Raw genomic sequence first — 18,988 nt, forward strand, 5'->3', positions numbered from 1 at the left:
AAGTCTGAATCAATAATGTTTTAGTGGATTCTATTTGATCTTTGCAAGATACAGAGAACCAATCCAATTCTACATCATTTCAATGCTTTCCTTCAAGTGAGTGCCAAATACAGCCACTGCTTTGGAAAAAACTGCTCTGAGGAGGGTACTAAATGTGTGCAGCACATCTCAGACTCTCATGTGATTAGAAATGTTGTTCTGAGCCCGATGTGTTGCTGTTATCAATATATTGCACATTGCTGCATATCTTACTGCAGTTTTCTGGAAGTCTACTTAAGGTGGGTCCAAATTTACATTTAAGGGTTCTGTGGGTAAACTTGAGCACCTGACTAAAATTACCCCACTGAGGGGTCCAGCTCAGTCTTCATGCTGTCTAAGCTTTAGGCATCTAGGACTTGGATATCCAAAGCTAAATTGGATTACTTGCACTCTTTTACAGTAAATAGAAGGTACGTGGCCCTCTCCAGAAGATAATTTATCTGACCTACCTTGCAGTGACACAAATCACCTTCTGGGCTATTTAAATTTGTTCATTGACTACAAGAGGAGACTAGGAACACTAGACCGTGTGCTAGCTTATAGATGCTTAAACAGGTAAGGTGAAACCTCTTCTAGGTTTTAACAGTTCTGTTAAACACTCTAGAAATCCTCCTGCCCAAGACAAGGTCAAAAAAAAAGAAAATAATATCTCTCTGGCAGACAGAACTTCAGCCTTCCTCAGTCAGAATGCTGAAGAGACTTTCCTGGACACCAACCAGAATACAGAACATGAATACCAAGGTTTCTATATTCTGTGGTATATGATGTTTCCTTAGACAATTGTTTTCCCTTGCTATTTCTTCAAGAAAAAGTTATTGGCAGGAGAACAGTGTTTCCATAGATAAAAGATTATTATTTTGGCTGTTTTTTCTTTGCAGGAGCAAAGTAATCTCAAAAAATTAATAATCAATTAACCAGTTGACAGCAACTTTAAAGTCTTGTTTATATGATTTTGCCTCTTTTAATGTTGAAAGTTGAGGAAAGATCAAAGCAATAAATATTGGTGATCTCACGGGAAGCCTGTCTGAAGCAAACCAAACCTTTGCTCCTTTTTCTGTGTTCTCATTAAGTTACATAAATATCCTTGCTAGCAATGCAGTAAATTCTGTTTGCTATGTGTAAAAAGGAACAGAATTCAGCTTATTACCTAAGACATAATTACCCTGTCTAGCAGGAATAAAAAACAAAGCAAAATTGCTTTTGTTGCTTGTGTGTGCAGATAAAATCCTTACAGAACAAAGAAATGGATTTGCTAAATGAAAACCTCTCAGGTTCATATAATTTTTTTCTCAGAGCAGAAATGCTCTTTAAAGTAAAAATCTTCTACACATCAGAACACACTGGTGTGAGCACTTTGATTAACGCATACGAGATTTTCTGAAAGGGTTTCCTTGGCAATCTTGTAGATCGCATAAAACCTTCAGTGATCTTAAGGAAGACTTATATCACATTGGACTTTTTAGTTAATTCTAAGGTGATGTGATCTCCTTAGAATTGCTTTACAAGTACATGCCAGTACTTGTCTTTTTTAAATCCAAGTCATGCTGTTGAGCTGGGAAGTGCAAGAAAGGAAATTCCTGTCTCTCTGGGAAAGAGCTGTGCCACTACCTACACCTGGATACAAAGAAGAGAAAGGAAAAATGTACTTTGCACTCAAAGCCAAAACCAGCTCTTGTGACATTCAACATCCACAAAATGCTCAATAGGGATTTCTGGAGAAATCTTTAATTTGGCCAAGAAAAAGAGCCCCAGGCAGGTAAGAGGCACAACCAAAAGCCTTCCAAGCTTACAAGCACTGCTTGTTCTTCTCTGGGTCCAGGTCCCAGCACAGTCTAGAACATAGTAATAGAAGATTGAAAAGACTTCTTGGGTCACTGAACGATGTCCCAGGCAATCCAAGAACAACTGCGACAGATATTTAGTCTGAAAAGATCTGTACAACTCCATACCTCAGCTTGCAAGCTATTCCTGATTCCCTGAGACACAAAGAAAAAGGAGTAAAGTTGTACATCTGGGATACCATGAGAAGTAAGCAGGAGTGGCCATTTCCAAGCACCCTCACTGCAGTAAGAATTGGAAGTAAATTGAACAAAAGCTCCTAAGATGCTCCAAGAGCTCCTACCCCAGAAACAGCAGCAGTGCCTCTCACTGAGCACCAGCCCAGGACCCACCTGACTGGCAGAGCTAAGAGCAGAAGTCCTGTAATGGGAGGCCAAAGCATTGCAAACACACAGAATCTCCTCTCTAACCAACATTTGGTTACCAGCCCTACAAATAAATTGATTGATCACTTGAGCAGTGATCTCAAGGTTTAATTCTAACTCCACAGTCATTCTTATCTTGTTTTGGGATCCCCATCCATAAACTTATCAACCTCCATCTTAAAACACTTTGAGTTTCTTATAACAATGTACCATTGTTGTCTACCTTTCCCAGGGAAAGCTAGCCTTGGGGAATACAGCAGGAATGTGATACACTTTTTTTTTTTTTTAAACAGCATAAACTTCTGTGTTAACCCTTACATCATTCTGCTAAATATTATAAATCTAAAATAATAGACTCCACTGCTGTTTTCTACAGACCAGGCTGTACCTTCGTGCCATGGAAGTAGGGCTGATGTGTCTGTAACCAGTGTGACCTGTAATCCTTACACAGAAAGGGCAGCTGCTCCAGATAATCAATTCATGCACAAAACACTGCTACAACTGAATTCATAAGTCCTAGATTAAATGTAAAACACATCCAAGTATAGTTTTTTTCAAGACATATTAGGTACCCACATAAGCCACTGTGACCCACGAGATGATGATAATGTTCAAGAGGGAGGATTTTCAGAAACAGTGACAGGATTACAGAGGTATTCCTTCCTCTTCCATTTTTAAATGAATTTGGGGAATTATATCCTCTCTGGATACTTGATCATCAATTTCATTAACAGTGAGAAATTTATATATGACTTTAAAATATCACACATAAAATAATGATAGCATATTTACAAAGTAAATAAATGCAAATAATTTTCTTTTCAATAATGACAAATACCTGTAAAAATAGAAATGGAAATTTTCTCCACTAAAATTACTTCAGCAGATTGTTAATGTGGTTGATGATATCTCTGAAAACAGGAGGAATTTAACTGCTGAAAATGGAAAATACCAATACTATTGATTTGTAAGTAGAAAGGGAGATTATGTTGATGAGGCTTAGAATTAAGAGGTAAACAAAGATGGAATTCTATAACAGAAACACAGTACGGCCTATTACAGGGAAAACACTTGAAAAAGGACTCTGATATCCATAAAGGTAGTTGTTCCAAGGCTGCTAACTCTGACAAGTGTCAGGTACAAGGTAAATGAGGCCACAGCATAAAAGGACAATTGATGGTTCACACTACAATTTTGACATTACTAAATTAGTTTCAAATAGATTTTCACTTTAGAAAATATTCTGGAAAATGTTCAAGTCTTTGTATAAAATTATTTTCCAACTTATTCTAAAAGTACCTCAGTGATGATGAGGTCCATGTGCAGTAACCATTCTGTAGAGCCGTGGCTGGGTAGAGGGCTGGTGGATGAGGGAAGGGGAATGAAAGGAGACATAAGGCTTCAAACCTCCAGTGTCCTTCACAGCCTTCTACAGGCTGATCTGCCAAATTGCAACGACCAATGAACCACATGCTAAAGCTTCAGCTGCCTCACTCTAAGCTCCCAACCCTCTTCTTTCATCCTAACCCTCACACACTCTGCAAGGTAAACCTTTAATCCCACACTATTGAACTGGATTCAGATGAATGCAGTGATCTATCACCCTTGTGTGCTGCCTGCTAAATGCTTGGACAGAGCAAAGGGCACAAAGAAAAAGAAAATTTTAGTTTTAATCACACTATGCTATGTAAATTCCAGCTATTTCAAGGGGTACTGTTTTTCATTTTAAAGACATAAACCTTACTGAAAAATTTATTATGAATTCTTCATTTTTAGCTGGTGACAAGTCTAATGCTTTTGGGGGGCTCCAAAAATAAAGACTGCACCAACTGAGGAATCCATTTCCTTATTTTTCTATCCAAGTACAAGCCCTCTCTTCAGAGCTGTAACCAAGGAAGGAAGTATTCTTTGCCAGGAATGATGATACTATTGTTTCTGAAAGAGATGCATATGGACAAATCAGAATACAATTATTCAAGAGGCGTGGGAATCACAAAGGCAATTTCAGTTTCACTATTCCATTTTTTCTCTGTATTTCTGGCAATGTCTTGAAATTTTCTACAAACAATTAAGAAAACAACAAGGTCATTGATGTCTATGGAAAAAGAAACTCAAAGTACCACAGTCAAAAAGATTAATGGCTTTTAAGACAAATTGATGTTTTCTTAATATCAGAAATAAAAGGGTTCCATAAATAGTTCTCACTGTTCTTTTGTCTTTACCCATATTATTCGCCATTTTGGTAGACAGCATGACAGAAGTCATTCTTCCAGGTTATTTAATAGCTAGGATGATGCAGTAGAAAGCATTGCTGCAATCCAGGACACAAACTGTACCCTGTGCTCAACATGGGAGAAAAGAGAACAGGAAATCATGAGCAGAGGCAAGGACAGATTAAAAAAGAGCAGCAAACTCATACAGACAATGAAACACAAAACCAATGACCTTTAATGTCATGAAGGTACTTGAGAAAGAGAAAATTAAATTTGTGGGGGCAAGAAAGGCTTTATTAATAGCTATACTTTTTTTTAAATTGAGATGCCTGATGAACATTGGGAAAGCAACAAATGTATCACAGAAAAGCATTACAGGGCTGGTTAGACCAGGGTAGAGCTGTGTTAAAGCTGAAAAGTGACCACCTTCATGAATGCAATAGGGATGAGACAGAAGTTTACTTAGGATGACAAAAGCTCTTTAGATGTTGCCAAAAACAGTGATTAGTACCTGTCTCATCCCTTACCTGATTTTCTTTTCTTTACTCAGCCACTCCTAGTGTGCTAAATCAGCACTTTAGCACCAAAGCTCCAGAATAACCACTAAGAACTGCAGCTTTCCCACATACTAAATCCATGTTGTAAGAGCTGGCAAACAACTAAAGGAACAAAATTTAAAAAAAAAAAAAAAAAAAAAAAAAAAAAAAAAAAAAAGGGAGATTTTTACTAAACAGTTTGAAAATCTGGTGTACCCTCTGTGCAGTTTCTGGTGGAGGGCATGGCAAATGAGCTTGATAAAAATGTGAGCTGGAGAAAACAGCATGAATTGCTGAATTGCACCGTGACACACACATCTGCATGCAAGCACAGACTCCCCCACAGCCCTCACTCCCTCCACCTAGGGCAGCACACATCCATTTATGGGAGCAGTGGGAGTCAGGATGGTGAGTCTGTGTGAGGTCAGCAGGAACTTCACAGGAAAGGCTGATTTTGGAGGCGCAGTTGTCCCAGCCTCTCAAACCTCATGAATAGTCTGTTTACCATTGCCAGAGAAGTTTCTTCAGTGTGCAACTTGAAAAAGAACTTTCAGCCAGGCAGTTTTAAACTGAATTCTGAAAGTCAGCTCTGTTCTGCCTATCACATGTACTGTCACCAATGATAAATGTCAGAACTGAAAAATTTATGCTGATAAAAGAACTAAAAAAACGGTTAGATTCTTCCCTTCCAACATTATTTCTTCAAAGCTTTAAAGTAGAGACTCACAATATATAATTTTGCTAAGAGATTTTAGACATGAATTTGAGTATAAGCATATTTCAAACTTGTTGAGTAAAAAGCTGTGTGCAGTCATCTTTTTAAACAGAATTAGCCCTACAAAATACATTTGGATTTTACACTTTGTCACTTTGTGTGTGTGTGTGTGTGTGTGTGTGTGTGTAATGACTGTGAAAAACACAGGTTACTTCAATAGTCACACTTCTGATGTTTGATGGTTTTTGATGATTAAATTGGACAAAAAGATCTAGCCAGGTATAATTTTTCGGACAATATCCATGGGAGGAAAATCTCATTTATTTTAAACTGATTCTGACTTTAATTTTCACTGGCTAATAGGAGCATGAGAAGCTTGGCTGGTTTGCTGCAATATTTGAGAAACAAGAAGAAAGCAAGATGGGACCTCTGTTCAAGCAGGCTTTTTAGGTCCTTCTCTAAGAAATCAAAAAGGCTTTCTCAAATATTACTGTCTTTTAAGCTTTAGATTTTAAAGAAGCATACGAAGAGATGGGGCTTTAACTGCTACATTTAGGGGCTTTTTATTCCTTTAATACTTCTAAATTCAAATTCAAAAAATATATGAATGGACACATGAAAATTTAGATTTTTTTTTTTCTTGAAAGGGCCCAATAAAATATCCTTAACAACAGTAGAGGAAAAAGTGTCAGAGAAGACTCCTTAAAGTCCATCAAAAGCCTTTTTTCTTACAGCCAGCTATATAAGACCACTGGACAGACTCTGATGTGCTTGGAACTACACAGGATATATGACTAATGTATTTTGATAGATATAATAGATAGATATAATTTTGATAGATAATACATGTCATATAGATTTCTGGTCATAAAATACATAGCTTGACATTTCCTATCATTCAACCTACTTTTTGTACTCCTCTATCTCCAAGTTTGGGGTCTGAAGGACTGTAAATTAGCTATGACCTAACCCAAATTATATAAATTATATTAGAGTGGCGGGGGTTTTTGGCACATAAAAGCACTTACATTAATAAAGCAAGGCTATCTATAGACCATACACATGAGGAGCTGTGACTGGCACTTTACAATCAAGAATAGATCCAAAGATTGAGCATCCTTTAAAGTTCACAATGTAACTTGTGCTCCCTATATTTTTGTGTGCCATTTAAAAGTTGAGAAAAAAAGCAAGGCTGCATTTTGAAGAAATAAGCAAGGCTTTGGTTTCAAATCTATGATTTTGCTGCTTCCAGGCAAGGTTATCAGGGTATGCTCCTTCAGAAGAAAAATGCTTCAGTGAAGAGAAGAAGAAAACAAAATTGAGAACAAATGGGGGGGGGGGGGGGAGAGAAGAGCAAATCCAGAATGGAGTCAAAGAAAAGTGTAGCATTCAGATTACACTGGTGTTAGATAGTTAAGGCTGACTTTCATTTCACATTTCAGGTAAGGTTGTAGTAGCTGCTTCCTGTGAAATTGCAGTTTCCCCACCAGATACATATGTAACAGAGTGATCATCTCAGTGGGATCTCTTGCCATTTCTGTATGAGACCTGAGGTGCAAAGCAATGATGTTCATAGCCACCGGTGGTTTAAAATGAGGTTGTTGTGAGACCACCACTCCTGTAAATACCAGATCTTTACTGGTGGATCAGCCAAGAACAATTTTATGCTCTTTTGAACCCTTTGGATGCTAATTTTTGCAAAGCTTGTTCAGTGAATAATTTCTTTGTCTTTAAAAAGCTTGGAAATTTCTCTCTATTTCTATATATTGCTATATTATAGTGCCAGCATGAATTTTGTTCTGCAACACCCGAGCCAGCTCTTTTCTGGAGTACCTCAATAAACCACAGAGACTCTCATGATCACACTTGGCCCTGCCCCTCCCACTAACAAAGCCTATGGCAGCTGTAGGATGGTGTCCCTCTGAGTGTGCCAAGCTTCACTTGCTTGTTCCACATTTCTTTGCTCACAGTAGAAAGTGAGGGATCATAAATCCCATTCCTGATGCTGACAGAGCTCCTGCAGAAATCACAGGCCTTTTTGCATGGCTCTTCTGTGTTCCCAAACCTCTTTTCTGCTTTTCCTCTTCTATCCCAACTACTTTTCTCGTTTCCTTCTGTAAATTCAAGACAGTGCTGCTCCTTGCCTTCAGCTCTGGCTCTCAGATCAAACAGACTAAAAAAGCAAAGGCTGCTAAACCCCCAGCCAAGACATGGAGTGAGATCATTTGTTCAGTGGTTCACACACAAGCACAGACTGCAGCATGGGGCATGGGCTGGGGGGTTTAATTCCAGTACAAGATTCTGCAGGACTCTAAAGAATATGTTCATATGAGGTTTTTCCCCCAATGTCAGCCTTGGTTTTTGACAATCAAAATCAGAGCCCTACAAAAGTGTCCCCACCAAATTTCAGTCTTTAGGTTCTCTTTTATAATTCTCACATGAAAGGATTCTAAGTTTTCCTTTTGCAACAATGGAAAACAAGGCTTTTTTTTTTAAGAAATAAATTATCAATTTTTGCAAAACTATAAAAAACTTGCTGCAGGCAGGCACCCAGCAAGCTAAGATACAATCCAGTGGTGAGTTTGGTAAACGTTATAAACAATGAAAAGCAACTGAGAATAGAGATTTATGACAGGATGTTTCAGACAACATATGCTGGATGCTTTTAATGGTTAAGAATATAAACAAGGTCCAAAAGTGTGTTTCTTCTTCAAAGAGAATTGGAGTCAATGCTTTAGGTAGTGAGCAGACAGATTTTTTGCATGAATTTGCACAAATTAGCTGAAATAAACATCTAAAATGTGACATTATTCCCAGAGCTTGCTTTTGCTTTTAATTAGTGTATCACTATCAGAATATTAAATATGATCTTGCTGATTAGGAACAAATTAGAAGGTTTTCAGGTTTTATGCATTTCCAGCTAAAAAGTGAAATAAAACTGATTTTTTAATTAATTACATTTTTTCCCAAGAAGAAGTTACTGTGTATCAGCAGAAACACTCTCAACACACATTTCATCCTTCTAGCTCACATAAAATCCAAAACTTGATTTGGACAGGAGACACATTCCATATCATATTGTTGAAAAGAAACTTTGGTGTTTTGCAACCAGATAAGAGTTTAAAATGATCTAGTTGGACTCCAACAGGTTCTTAGGCCATTGAACTTCATCCACCAACCTTCTAATCTCAATAAACCAGTCAGTGAGTTCCTCAAGCTGAGTTGACCAGACACAGCCTCTTGGTAAAGAGACTTAAAATATATTTATATTATTTAAAATATATTTGCACAAGCTGTTTGAACCATAACACTTTGTTAATTTTAATTGCACTGTTCCAGTGTCAGACAATGTTGCTAGACTTCATAAGTCATCTTAATAGCCTTTATTTACAGAGTGTGCTACAAGCAACCAATAATTCTGTTTGAGGTACACTATATCTGGCAGATTAATTGCTCTTTTGTCCTGAAAATTGACTTGCAAATTTGGAATAAATTTGGCCTGGAATGCACCTTAAATTCTCAGAAGTCATATAATATATTTTCCCAGCACACTGCAAATTAAAATGAGAAGAGTACTTGTGTTTGCATTAGGCACACTGAATGTCAACAAGTGCTGTCAAACAATGAATCTCAGAATTTAATACTTGAAAGGGCAGGAGGAAGCAGCTTTAATTTACTTCTCTACAGACACCTGGTTTAAAGACTTATTCAAATATGTAATGTTCTTTTAAAACCAAATCAAGATCACTTTTGCTCTGCTGGAACAATTTTGGTGGTTATTTATATTATTATCCTGATATAGCTTCCCTGTAAGGCTTAAGTTTGCCAATTCCCTTTGCTTAACATGGTTTTATTGCTAGGAAAGACTGAAGGTCTAAAAGAGCCATAAGTCATAAAAGAATTTGTAGGGGTTTATTGCACAGTTCATAAATGGAAAGAAATACGGTTAGTGAACTAACAACACAAATTCCTTACATAAATTGCTTCAATAAAACACATTGGTCTTTACTAAGAAACTTTACCAAACTTATTGTCAGCTACATAGGGCATACTAGGCTTAAACAGCAAACACAGAACAATTCACTTTTAATGACAACAGAGATATCATTTTTTCTCATTATAATATATTACTTTTAAACAGAGTCTCTTATCCTCAGTGCCAAAAAATGTATGCTACAGACATTACATAACAACATAGAAGACAGCAAATATATTCTCAATTGGCAAAGAAAGCACATTCTGTTATTGCCACAAAATGGGAAACTTTCCAGGATGCTTGGCCTCTGCCATGTTCCCATGAGACCACATCTTTAAACACAAGTCCTCAAGGCTGCTCTTCTGACACATCTTGGCGCCAGCAGTGATAGCACAGTGCTCTCTTTGAGCACACGGCTTTGTTGTGTCAGCCTTTAAGTAGGTCATGCCAAGGAGCAGTTGCTATTTTGAACAACAGATCAGAGAAGAGAAACTTCATGCCTGAGTCGCTGTCAGGGATCTGAGAGCACACGTGTGGTTCAGCAGAGCTTTCACCAAGGGCTCCCACAGCAGGGATGGGACACCATCCCAGCCACTTCTCCTGTGGGCTTGCACAGAACCAACAGCTTCAGAGTGGCCAGATCCCACTACAGAGGTCACACATGCTGGCAATTTTTGTTTCAACATAGGTGAAATGAGTAATTATCTACTCATGCATCTGTTGTCATTCTGGAGTGTCTGCTCTGTCAAACATCCAACAGGTAAGCAAGGCCAAGCCCCTGTTTTCTTGACAATCATGTAATTATGAGGTTTCTTCTTTGACTGAGATGTTCTTACATTGGGCACTACACATCAGTAAATGCAGCTAAAGGTACACCCCCTCTGCTTATGGATAACAAGAACCAGAGGTTTCCTCAACACATTAGGGTAAAGGATGTTTGGCAGATGAAGCATGTACTTCTGTGAGTAATAATCACAAAGCAGAAATATTATGCAGCTAATATTTCTTTTTCCTTATGTAGAAAGGTAAATTAATTGAAAAAGTAGTAAATAATTCACACTCCTTTCATAAAAGCGATAACCTTCTGTCCCAGGAAATCTTTGAGGATCTAAATCCTGCAGCTGCATAAGAACATTGCTGGCCATAAACTTGTGAATAATCCCAGAAATAGATGACATAGAAGTATTTATACATCTTGCTGCTTGAGATACAATGTAACAATTGCTAAAACAGCAACCAACTACAACAGGTTTTCTGACATGCAAAACCTAGTAACAATTATGTTTAAAACATTTGATTGAAAACTGTAGACAGACGTCTGTGTATATCTCGTATGCTAGATATTGTGGACTAGCACTGCACCTTCTACAGACTGAGGCTGTATCTTGGCTTTTCCACACAGCTATTTCCACATGTGCTCATAGGTGTGGACACACCATTGTTGCTGCCCTGCATAAGACAGAACAGTCCTGCTGCATTTTTAATCACAGAGGAAAAATAAACTTGTTGCAACATGAACTTGGTTTAGAATATTTAGCTTACCTCATAAGATAAACTAGGCACAGAAATATTTTTTGCATTACTGTGTGAAAAGAACCTATAAGTACAACTAGATTATTAGGCCATTTTTCTGTCATGTGGAGCACTTTTGAAGTGTTTGCCTTGCACACCTATACTAAGTTAAAACACATCACTAAAATCCCTAAACAGAGAAGTCTTAAAAATGGGGAATGCCTGACTACAGGTAGTCCCTGTTAAAATTCACAGTAGTTCCTCCCTTTTTAAAATGAAAAATGAGTACTTTTGAGGGAAGCATACTGCTCTTCTGAGTCATTCTAACTTAAGAGAAAGGCCCTATCATTTTTTCTGGGTTTTTTTGTTGTTGTTGTTTTTTTTTTTTTTTTAATGAAGTTCAAGGGTATTCGAAAAATTACCAGTACAAATCATTATTTCTGTCAGGAAACTGGCTGAACTCAGCCAAGCTGTGAGTTTGTACTTTGTTCCAATCTGAAAGTTCACGCCTGGATGTAAAAGGCACAGTTGTAAAAGTGTGAGACTCTTGGGGCTCTCTATCAGAATGGCTCGCCTGATGTTTTTGTCTAGATACAGTCCCTAAGTTTTGGTCAACTAGATTTAGAGCCCCTGTAATTAATAACATAAACAAAACTTGCAATAAATTAAGCTTTAAAAAACTGCTGTCCAGATTTTTTTTTTCATTTGGGATGGAGAGGAGGTGACAGTCTCCATCCTGGAGGACACAACAAGCTGTGGGCTGCGTGTTCTCTGATCCCCCTTACTGGGTTCCAGCTCCAGGATGCACACAAGCAACAAAGGCACACTGGTATCTCCCTGGCATCTGTGAGCACCTCAGGGATTTGGATTTTCCCCCTTTTAGACAGCAGAGGAAAAGAAATGTAAACAAACACACTAAAAATCCCAAATATCACAGGTTCCTATCTCAACCACCTGCTTTAAGCCTTTACCTCACACTCGGCCCCTCAGTTTTGTCACACACACAGTGTTGTCCTCAGCGCTGCCATGCCAGTGCTGGGGTAGATGTTTAAATGTAAGGTTCCCTCTACCCACCATGCCACCAAGGCCACATTGAGCAAATGAATTGCCCTCATCACACAGCACACCTGTATTGGCAACCTTGGTGACACGGCCATGTCACCTGTCTGACACCAGGTGCCAGTGGAGCTGAGGTGGCAGTGCAGATCGGTGCCCAACATGGCCATGTCACCCGTCTGACACCAGGTACCAGCAGAGCTGAGGTGGCAGTGCAGGTCGGTGCCCGACATGGCCATGTCACCCGTCTGACACCAGGTACCAGCAGAGCTGAGGTGGCAGTGCAGATCGGTGCCCAACACTCCTCACCAGGGTGGCCAGCGAGGCCTCACCTCTGCAGCCCTTGGCCAATAACCTGAGGGAGCTGGGGGTGTTTAGCCTGGAGAAAAGGAGGCTCAGGGGTGATTTTTTCACTCTATAACCACCTGAAAGGAGCTGCAGCCAGGTGAGGTCAGCCTCTACTCCCAGGCAACCAGTGACAGGGCAAGGGGACTTAGCCTTAAGATGGCCCATAGGAGGTTCAGGTTGGACAGTAGAAAGAATTTCTTCACAGAAATGGTTGTTAGACATTGGAATGAGCTGCTCAGAGAGGCTGTGGCGGCTGTCCCTGGATGCATTTAAGGAAAGACTGGATGTGGCATTTAATTGACATGTAGAAGTTGTACTTGATGACCTCAGGGCTTTTCCAGCCTGATTCTGTGATTCTGTGTGGATGATGCCAGGTTGCCCAGGAACGTGGTGGAGTCACCATCCCTGGAGGTGTTCAAGAGGCGCTTTAGGGGTCACAGGGGAAGTGCAGTGCTGGGTTGGCGGTTGGACTTGATGATCTTAAGGGTCTCTTCCAGCCTTGATGATTCCATGAGCCTATAATTCTACAATTCTATGAGTTTACGGTTCCACGAGTCCAGGCGCGCCGCGACAGGAGCGGCGGCCGCGGGCGGTGCCATGGCCGCCCCGCCCGCCTGAGGCAGCCCCGCCCCTGCCAGCGCCCCCGGCGGCCCCGCGGGCACCGCCCCGCCCGCCCGAGGGCGGTGCCGCGCCTGCGCACAGGGCGGGGCTGGGGGCGGGGCGGGCGCTGCGGTGGGTGACGTCACCCGCCCGCCCCACCGGCGGGGCGGGGCGGGAGCCGCGGCCGCAGCCGCCATGGCCGGTGCCATGTTGGGGAGGAAGTGAGAGCGGGAGGCGGCGGCGGCGGCCAGGAAGGAGCCCTTCCCTTTTCCCTCCTGCCGGGGCGGGCGCGGGTTTCTCGGCCACGGCGGCTTGCGAGACCCCCGGCGCGGGCGGTGCGGCGGCGGCAGCTGGCGGCGGGGGAGCCGAGCGCCCCGGAGGCGGCGGTGGCCTAAGATGGCGGACCCGGCGGAGTGTAACATCAAAGTGATGTGTCGCTTCAGGCCCCTCAACGAGTCCGAAGTGGCCCGAGGGGACAAGTACATCGCTAAGTTCCAGGGCGAAGACACCGTCGTCATCGCGGTGAGGGGCCGCCCCGGGCGGGAGAGGCGGGAAGCGCCGCGGGGGAGGCGGGCAGGGCAGGCAGGCAGGGCAGGCAGGCAGGGGGTGTCCGGGTCGGCGGGTCAGGCGCCGCGGGGATGGGCGCGCTCTGGGCGGGAGGCTCGGCAGCGCCCGCGGGCGGGGACGCCTCGGGAGGGGGAGCGGCCTCCTTGGAGACCGAGGCGAAGGGGAAAGGGGGCAGGGACGGCTGCGGGCGGGGTGGGCTGGTCTGGGCAGGGAGGCGGTGAAGGCTGAGGGGCGTGGGGCTGTGGGGACAGGGCGGTGGGGGCAGCTCGGGGGACCTGTGACAAAGGCTCCGGGCAAAGAGTGCCGAGTGCGGGGTGAGGCAGTCCCGCAGTGTCCGCCGGGCCCTGTGTGTGACTGTGCGGGCACGCGTGGGAGCTGCCGCCCCGTAGCTGTCTGGGAAGAAATGCGAACGACAGTGCAGGCTCCAGAGAATTAGTGCTCAAGATCTGTGCATCAGTCTTCAGCTGACAGCTTCTTTTTTGTTGTTGTTAAATCAGAATAAACAGATCATTTGCCTTACTACGTGTTCGTAAATGTATTTTAACTGGAGTCTCCTTGAAAGTTATGAAGCCCGTTAAAAACAATACGGATGTTGCAGGGGAAAAGATAATCCTTTCCTTTTTCTTCAGTGGATCATAGCTAGCTACAAAGTGGAGCTGGAATATAAAAATAAAGTACGGTAGTTTGTTGCCTGGTTTGGTCGGTGTTGTACAAACACGCTTTAGCCCCGATGTTTGTTTTGTTTTTGTTAACTCTTAATTTGTGTTTTCGTGTAAATATATTTCATGAGAGACTAGTTGCTTGCTGAAAGTAACTTAGAGGCCAGTTATCTGTCTAAAAATTCGGGGTTTGTTTTGTTTTTTTGAGGCTACCAATAATAGCTTTTTTGCACAATATCTGAAGTTGCAGGAGGGAATATAATAAACGACTTTTTTGTAAGAGAAGTTACTAAATAGTAATGCTTTAGTCTGTTAATATTCGGCTGAATTTGTCAATAAAATATGGAATGCCATGAGTCTGGAATGACAAGAACAATAGCATGCTTGTGAAATGAGGTAATTTGGGCTCGTTTCAGCTGGCAAGTTACTATCTTGGAGTACATCACTTCTTCCTGAGGTTGTACAGGTAACCTCAGAGTAAGGAACCAGTCCTGGAAAATAGAAAATTTAACTAGAGTGGATAATCTCACTTTCATCAGTGAATACCCATTCATTGTGACACTGCATAGTCTGTTTAAAATTCACAGTTTAGTGTAGAAACTTTCACGTGTTCTGACTTAAAAAATAAATTTTCTTTTGGTAGCCCTGGTATAATTGAAAGCTTATCTTTTTAAAATACTTTTTAGGTGCACTTTGAAATTATCTGAAATGTAGATTGTGCTGAGGTGGTTCTGTATCTGAGTAGAACAATCTGATGGTGTGCTCCTGCAGGATCGTGTGGAGCTTTCTGCTCAGGATTGATGTTCAGTGTTGCCAACTGTACCTTGGTTATTTCACCTTGCTAAAAATCACAACAAATTTCCCAGTTGTCCTGGATCCAGGACTTGCTATGTCTGACTTGAAGAAAAATGCCCCCAGAATTATTAAGTTGGCTAGCAGTGACCGTATTCCTGTATTGTTTCACAAAATTTGAATAAAAGTTTGATACTCTGTCTTTGTAATGGTGGCTACAAGATTGGTATCCTCAAAATTATGACTTGAATCTCTAAAACTCTTGACAATAACTTGTGTTTAGTCGTTTTGTTTTTAATAACTTGACTGAGTTTTTACAAATTCAGGGCCCCTCTGACCTGAGCCCGTGGCCAGGCACCGCTTGTTTCCGTGTGCTGCAGAACTGCCCGAGGGAGGATAACAGAGCAGAGCTCGTGAAACAGTGGCTGAAAGGCTTCCTCCATAAGCTGTGTGTTTGCTTACCTCACTCCCTGCTTGCTGGCCTCGTTGCTGCCTGTTGAGCAGTAATTGAGCCACTTTTGGTTTTTTATAGCTGCTTCCCTCAGCTGCCTGAAGGACTTGCACCTCCCGTGGGTGCCTGGCTGCGCCTGCAGCAGTGCAGGCTGCAATAATAATAACAATAATAATAACAATAATAATATTAAAAACTTGGGATGGGAGTTGCCTGTAATGGTCGATGGGAGGTGAGCCCTGGGAGGCAGCGGAAGCAGAGCTGATCCCAGGCTGCAGATTTGACTCTTCTGGAGGAGGCTGGGGAGGAAAATCAGTGACTATAACCAAACCCTCGTCCTGCCTTGACTCCCCTGTCATCTCTGAGCTAGCTGTCTTCCCTTCTTTTCCAAGCTCCTCTGAAGTCAACTTCATCCTTGTCTTTCTGGACCAGTGAGTCCGTTTGAGCTGTGTTAGATAAAACAATGGTTTTAACTGTAGCTGGTGTGTAACAGCAGTTTGAGGGGACATATGGTGTTGGTCTGCTTTACAGAGCAGACTCTGAAACAAAGTATTTTCTTTCCACAGAATGAAACTTTTTAACTAGTAAAGGGCTTTTAATTTTTTAATTGCAGGTTGCTTCTTTCTATCTTAATATTGTTTTAATTATTTTTTCCTAATGGCTTATCCTGTTAATTAAGTATAAAGATTTTGTTAAAACATATGATAGGATTACTCATTATATGACTTTTATGTTAAACATTAGAAATGTACCCTATGTGAAAATTGACAGCAATTTGCTAGTGGATTTCAGCCTTTTGAGTAAGATAGAAGAGAGAGGAAGAGCAGTTTGATGTGGGATTATCTCCTTTGTTTTATCAAATATAAAACTGCTTGCAGCTGAGTAGCTTTATAGTTCTGCATAATGTATCTGTAGATCTTCTTTAAAAACCTTTCTATATCTAGTCTTGTTCATCTTAAAGCTACCCACAAGACACACATTGCTGAGTGCAGTGACACTCTGGGGTTTGGGACTGGAGCCTGAAGCAAAAGCAGCATTACCCAGTGGCTGCAGTGCTGGGGCCTGCTGGGTGTGCACAGGAGTGGGCAGTGTGCCTCATTGGCAAATGGTTTTTAGTGACAGTCATTGTCCATTCCTTATTTGTATGGCTTTCAGGAAAGAATTGTGGCTGCTTGTCTGTGTTTTCATATTTAAGATGTGATCCTGGAAAGAGCTTGAGACATTTGACTTTCTTTTTCATCATCTTTTAAACAAGTGTTGGATTGTAAATGAGACAAGGCTAGGTTAGAAAGTTGTTAGAATCAGGTAATGAAGGTCACTTCTACTACTGCAGCTTTTGGTAATTGGATTTTCAAAAGAAAAATGCTGAAGGCTGTACTGGACTGTATAAATGCAAGAAATGAAATGCATTCTTTAAGTTTATTATTATTATTTGCTAATGCAGAAAGAAAGCAGTGTTTAATTAGAGACAAAAAAAAGGCATCATGTCTACAGTGGTACTATAAATATGAATCAGGAATTGTAATCTGTAGCTGAAATAATACTGTTATTCCAGTGTTACCCTCTGTTTCTTTTTCTTACTTCATTCCATTAAATGTTGGGTAACAAAGGTGCTTTTCAGGTGACAGTGGTGTGATGATTTAACAGAAAGGAAATATTCTGGTTTGCTGGAGTCTGTAAAGGCAAAGCTCTTCTCCCTGGCTGCAGTGCCAGTTGTGCAGAAACACCTTGCTCATATTTGCTGGGTTTTATTGTCCTGAAATTCAGTGACCATTTTTGTAAACAGCAGTACTTGCTTTTCTCTTTAGAAGAACCTTCCTACTAAAGTAAAAAGTTTGGCTGAAACATTTATTCAAAAAATATTCTATCTCTATTCTGGAAATTGAGTTTCTAGTCACAGTGTTATAAATCCCATATTTTAGTAATTCTATAGCGAACAATAACTGCTGTAATAGTTAATACTTGAATTGCAGTACTTCCACAGAAATAAGAAAAAGGGGAAAAAAGCTGATATTCACTGACTGTTCTGTATCATCTGCACTTTTGTGTGCACGGGGCTGAGACAAGAAGAAAATCCTCTTTGTTTATCCTGAAATTAAAATCCTAATTTGTAGCTGTGCCTTTTCCCCCATTGGCAGTGTTGGACTGGATTAGGTGTGTCAAAGCAGCAATACCTTAGCTTAGTAATAGGAAGAAGTGAGTCAGGTGTCTGACATCATACTTTCCAGAAACTATTCCATTTTGGATAAATCTTTTAGCATATTTAGTGCTGATGGGAAGAACATTCTTTAGTACAGATGCAGCTCTTAAAGGCAAAGTAAGCCCATTATGTGCCCCTTTAACCTCTCACCAGGAATAGGCTGAGCGTGGGTAGGTGTTGTAGCACTGTGGCCATTCTAGCAAGAAACATTCAAGAACTTCTGCATGTGTTGTGGTAGAAAAACATGCCACTGATTTTTCAAGTGAATTTTCTACTGCTGACTTTGCTTCAGATATCAGTGCATGAGAAGTAAGATAAACTCAGGTGATCTTAAGAATAACCAATTCTGTACTTTATGGAAAGTTGCAATAGTAATAAGGGTTTTTAAAATTACATCTATGGAGATAACCTTTAGTATTTCTCAGACTGTGGATGTTGTGATTGCAGATTTTTCTGTAGTCCTCATTGGATATATTGACAAAAAACTTTTCCACAGAAACTCACATGTACTCCAAATTTTGTATAATTTAAATTGGCTGAGCATCCTTTTATATAATGGGTAACTAGTCTTTAAGTTAGCTATGGAACTACTTCAGCATCATCCCTTTATTAAGATTCAGTTAAACTACTGCTGAATCATGTTGGCAGCTGCACCTTTGTGAAGGCTGTGAGAGCACTTGGGAAGTTTTGCTGTGAGACCACATCCCTTCGAGTGCAAGGCAACTGTGGGAGCTGCAGTTGTCCTGTGGTTGACTACAGACAAAAGAAATGCTAGGCAAGGAACTAAAAGATTCTGAGAGAGGAAGTTAGAAGTTCTGCTTGTTTGCTTGGTATTTTATCTGTTGCTTATAAACCCTTGTGTTAAATTTTTAACATTTGAGCAGCAGTTTCTAAAAATCTCTAGAGTGTGTCAAAGCAGCCTCCTACTGTGTTAGTGACACTGCTACTACCCCTGTCAGGGACACAATGCTGCTTGGGCCTTTTGTGTCTTCAGTTCATCATTAGATCTGATTGTTTACTGCTTGGGGAAGAAAAGGCATCTGGTGCAGAAAAAATATCTGACACTTTAATCTTTCTTGATTAATCTCTTAAAGGTAATGAGGAGACATTCTGGGGCATG

General features: G+C 41.0%; 1 protein-coding gene across 1 annotated transcript in view; it reads left to right on the forward strand.

Annotated features, from left to right (window-relative positions):
* Nucleotides 1-13,377: 13,377 nt before the first annotated feature.
* The window catches only part of KIF5B (kinesin family member 5B), a 33,692-nt gene continuing 28,081 nt past the window's right edge, over nt 13,378-18,988 (forward strand). The window contains exon 1 of the mRNA XM_058020837.1: nt 13,378-13,721. Coding sequence (XP_057876820.1) covers nt 13,596-13,721 — 126 coding nt within the window. The 5' untranslated portion in view covers nt 13,378-13,595. The remainder of the gene's footprint in view (nt 13,722-18,988) is intronic.

Source organism: Melospiza georgiana, chromosome 1 (assembly GCF_028018845.1).
Source record: "Melospiza georgiana isolate bMelGeo1 chromosome 1, bMelGeo1.pri, whole genome shotgun sequence".
NCBI classification, from domain to species: Eukaryota; Metazoa; Chordata; class Aves; order Passeriformes; family Passerellidae; genus Melospiza; species Melospiza georgiana.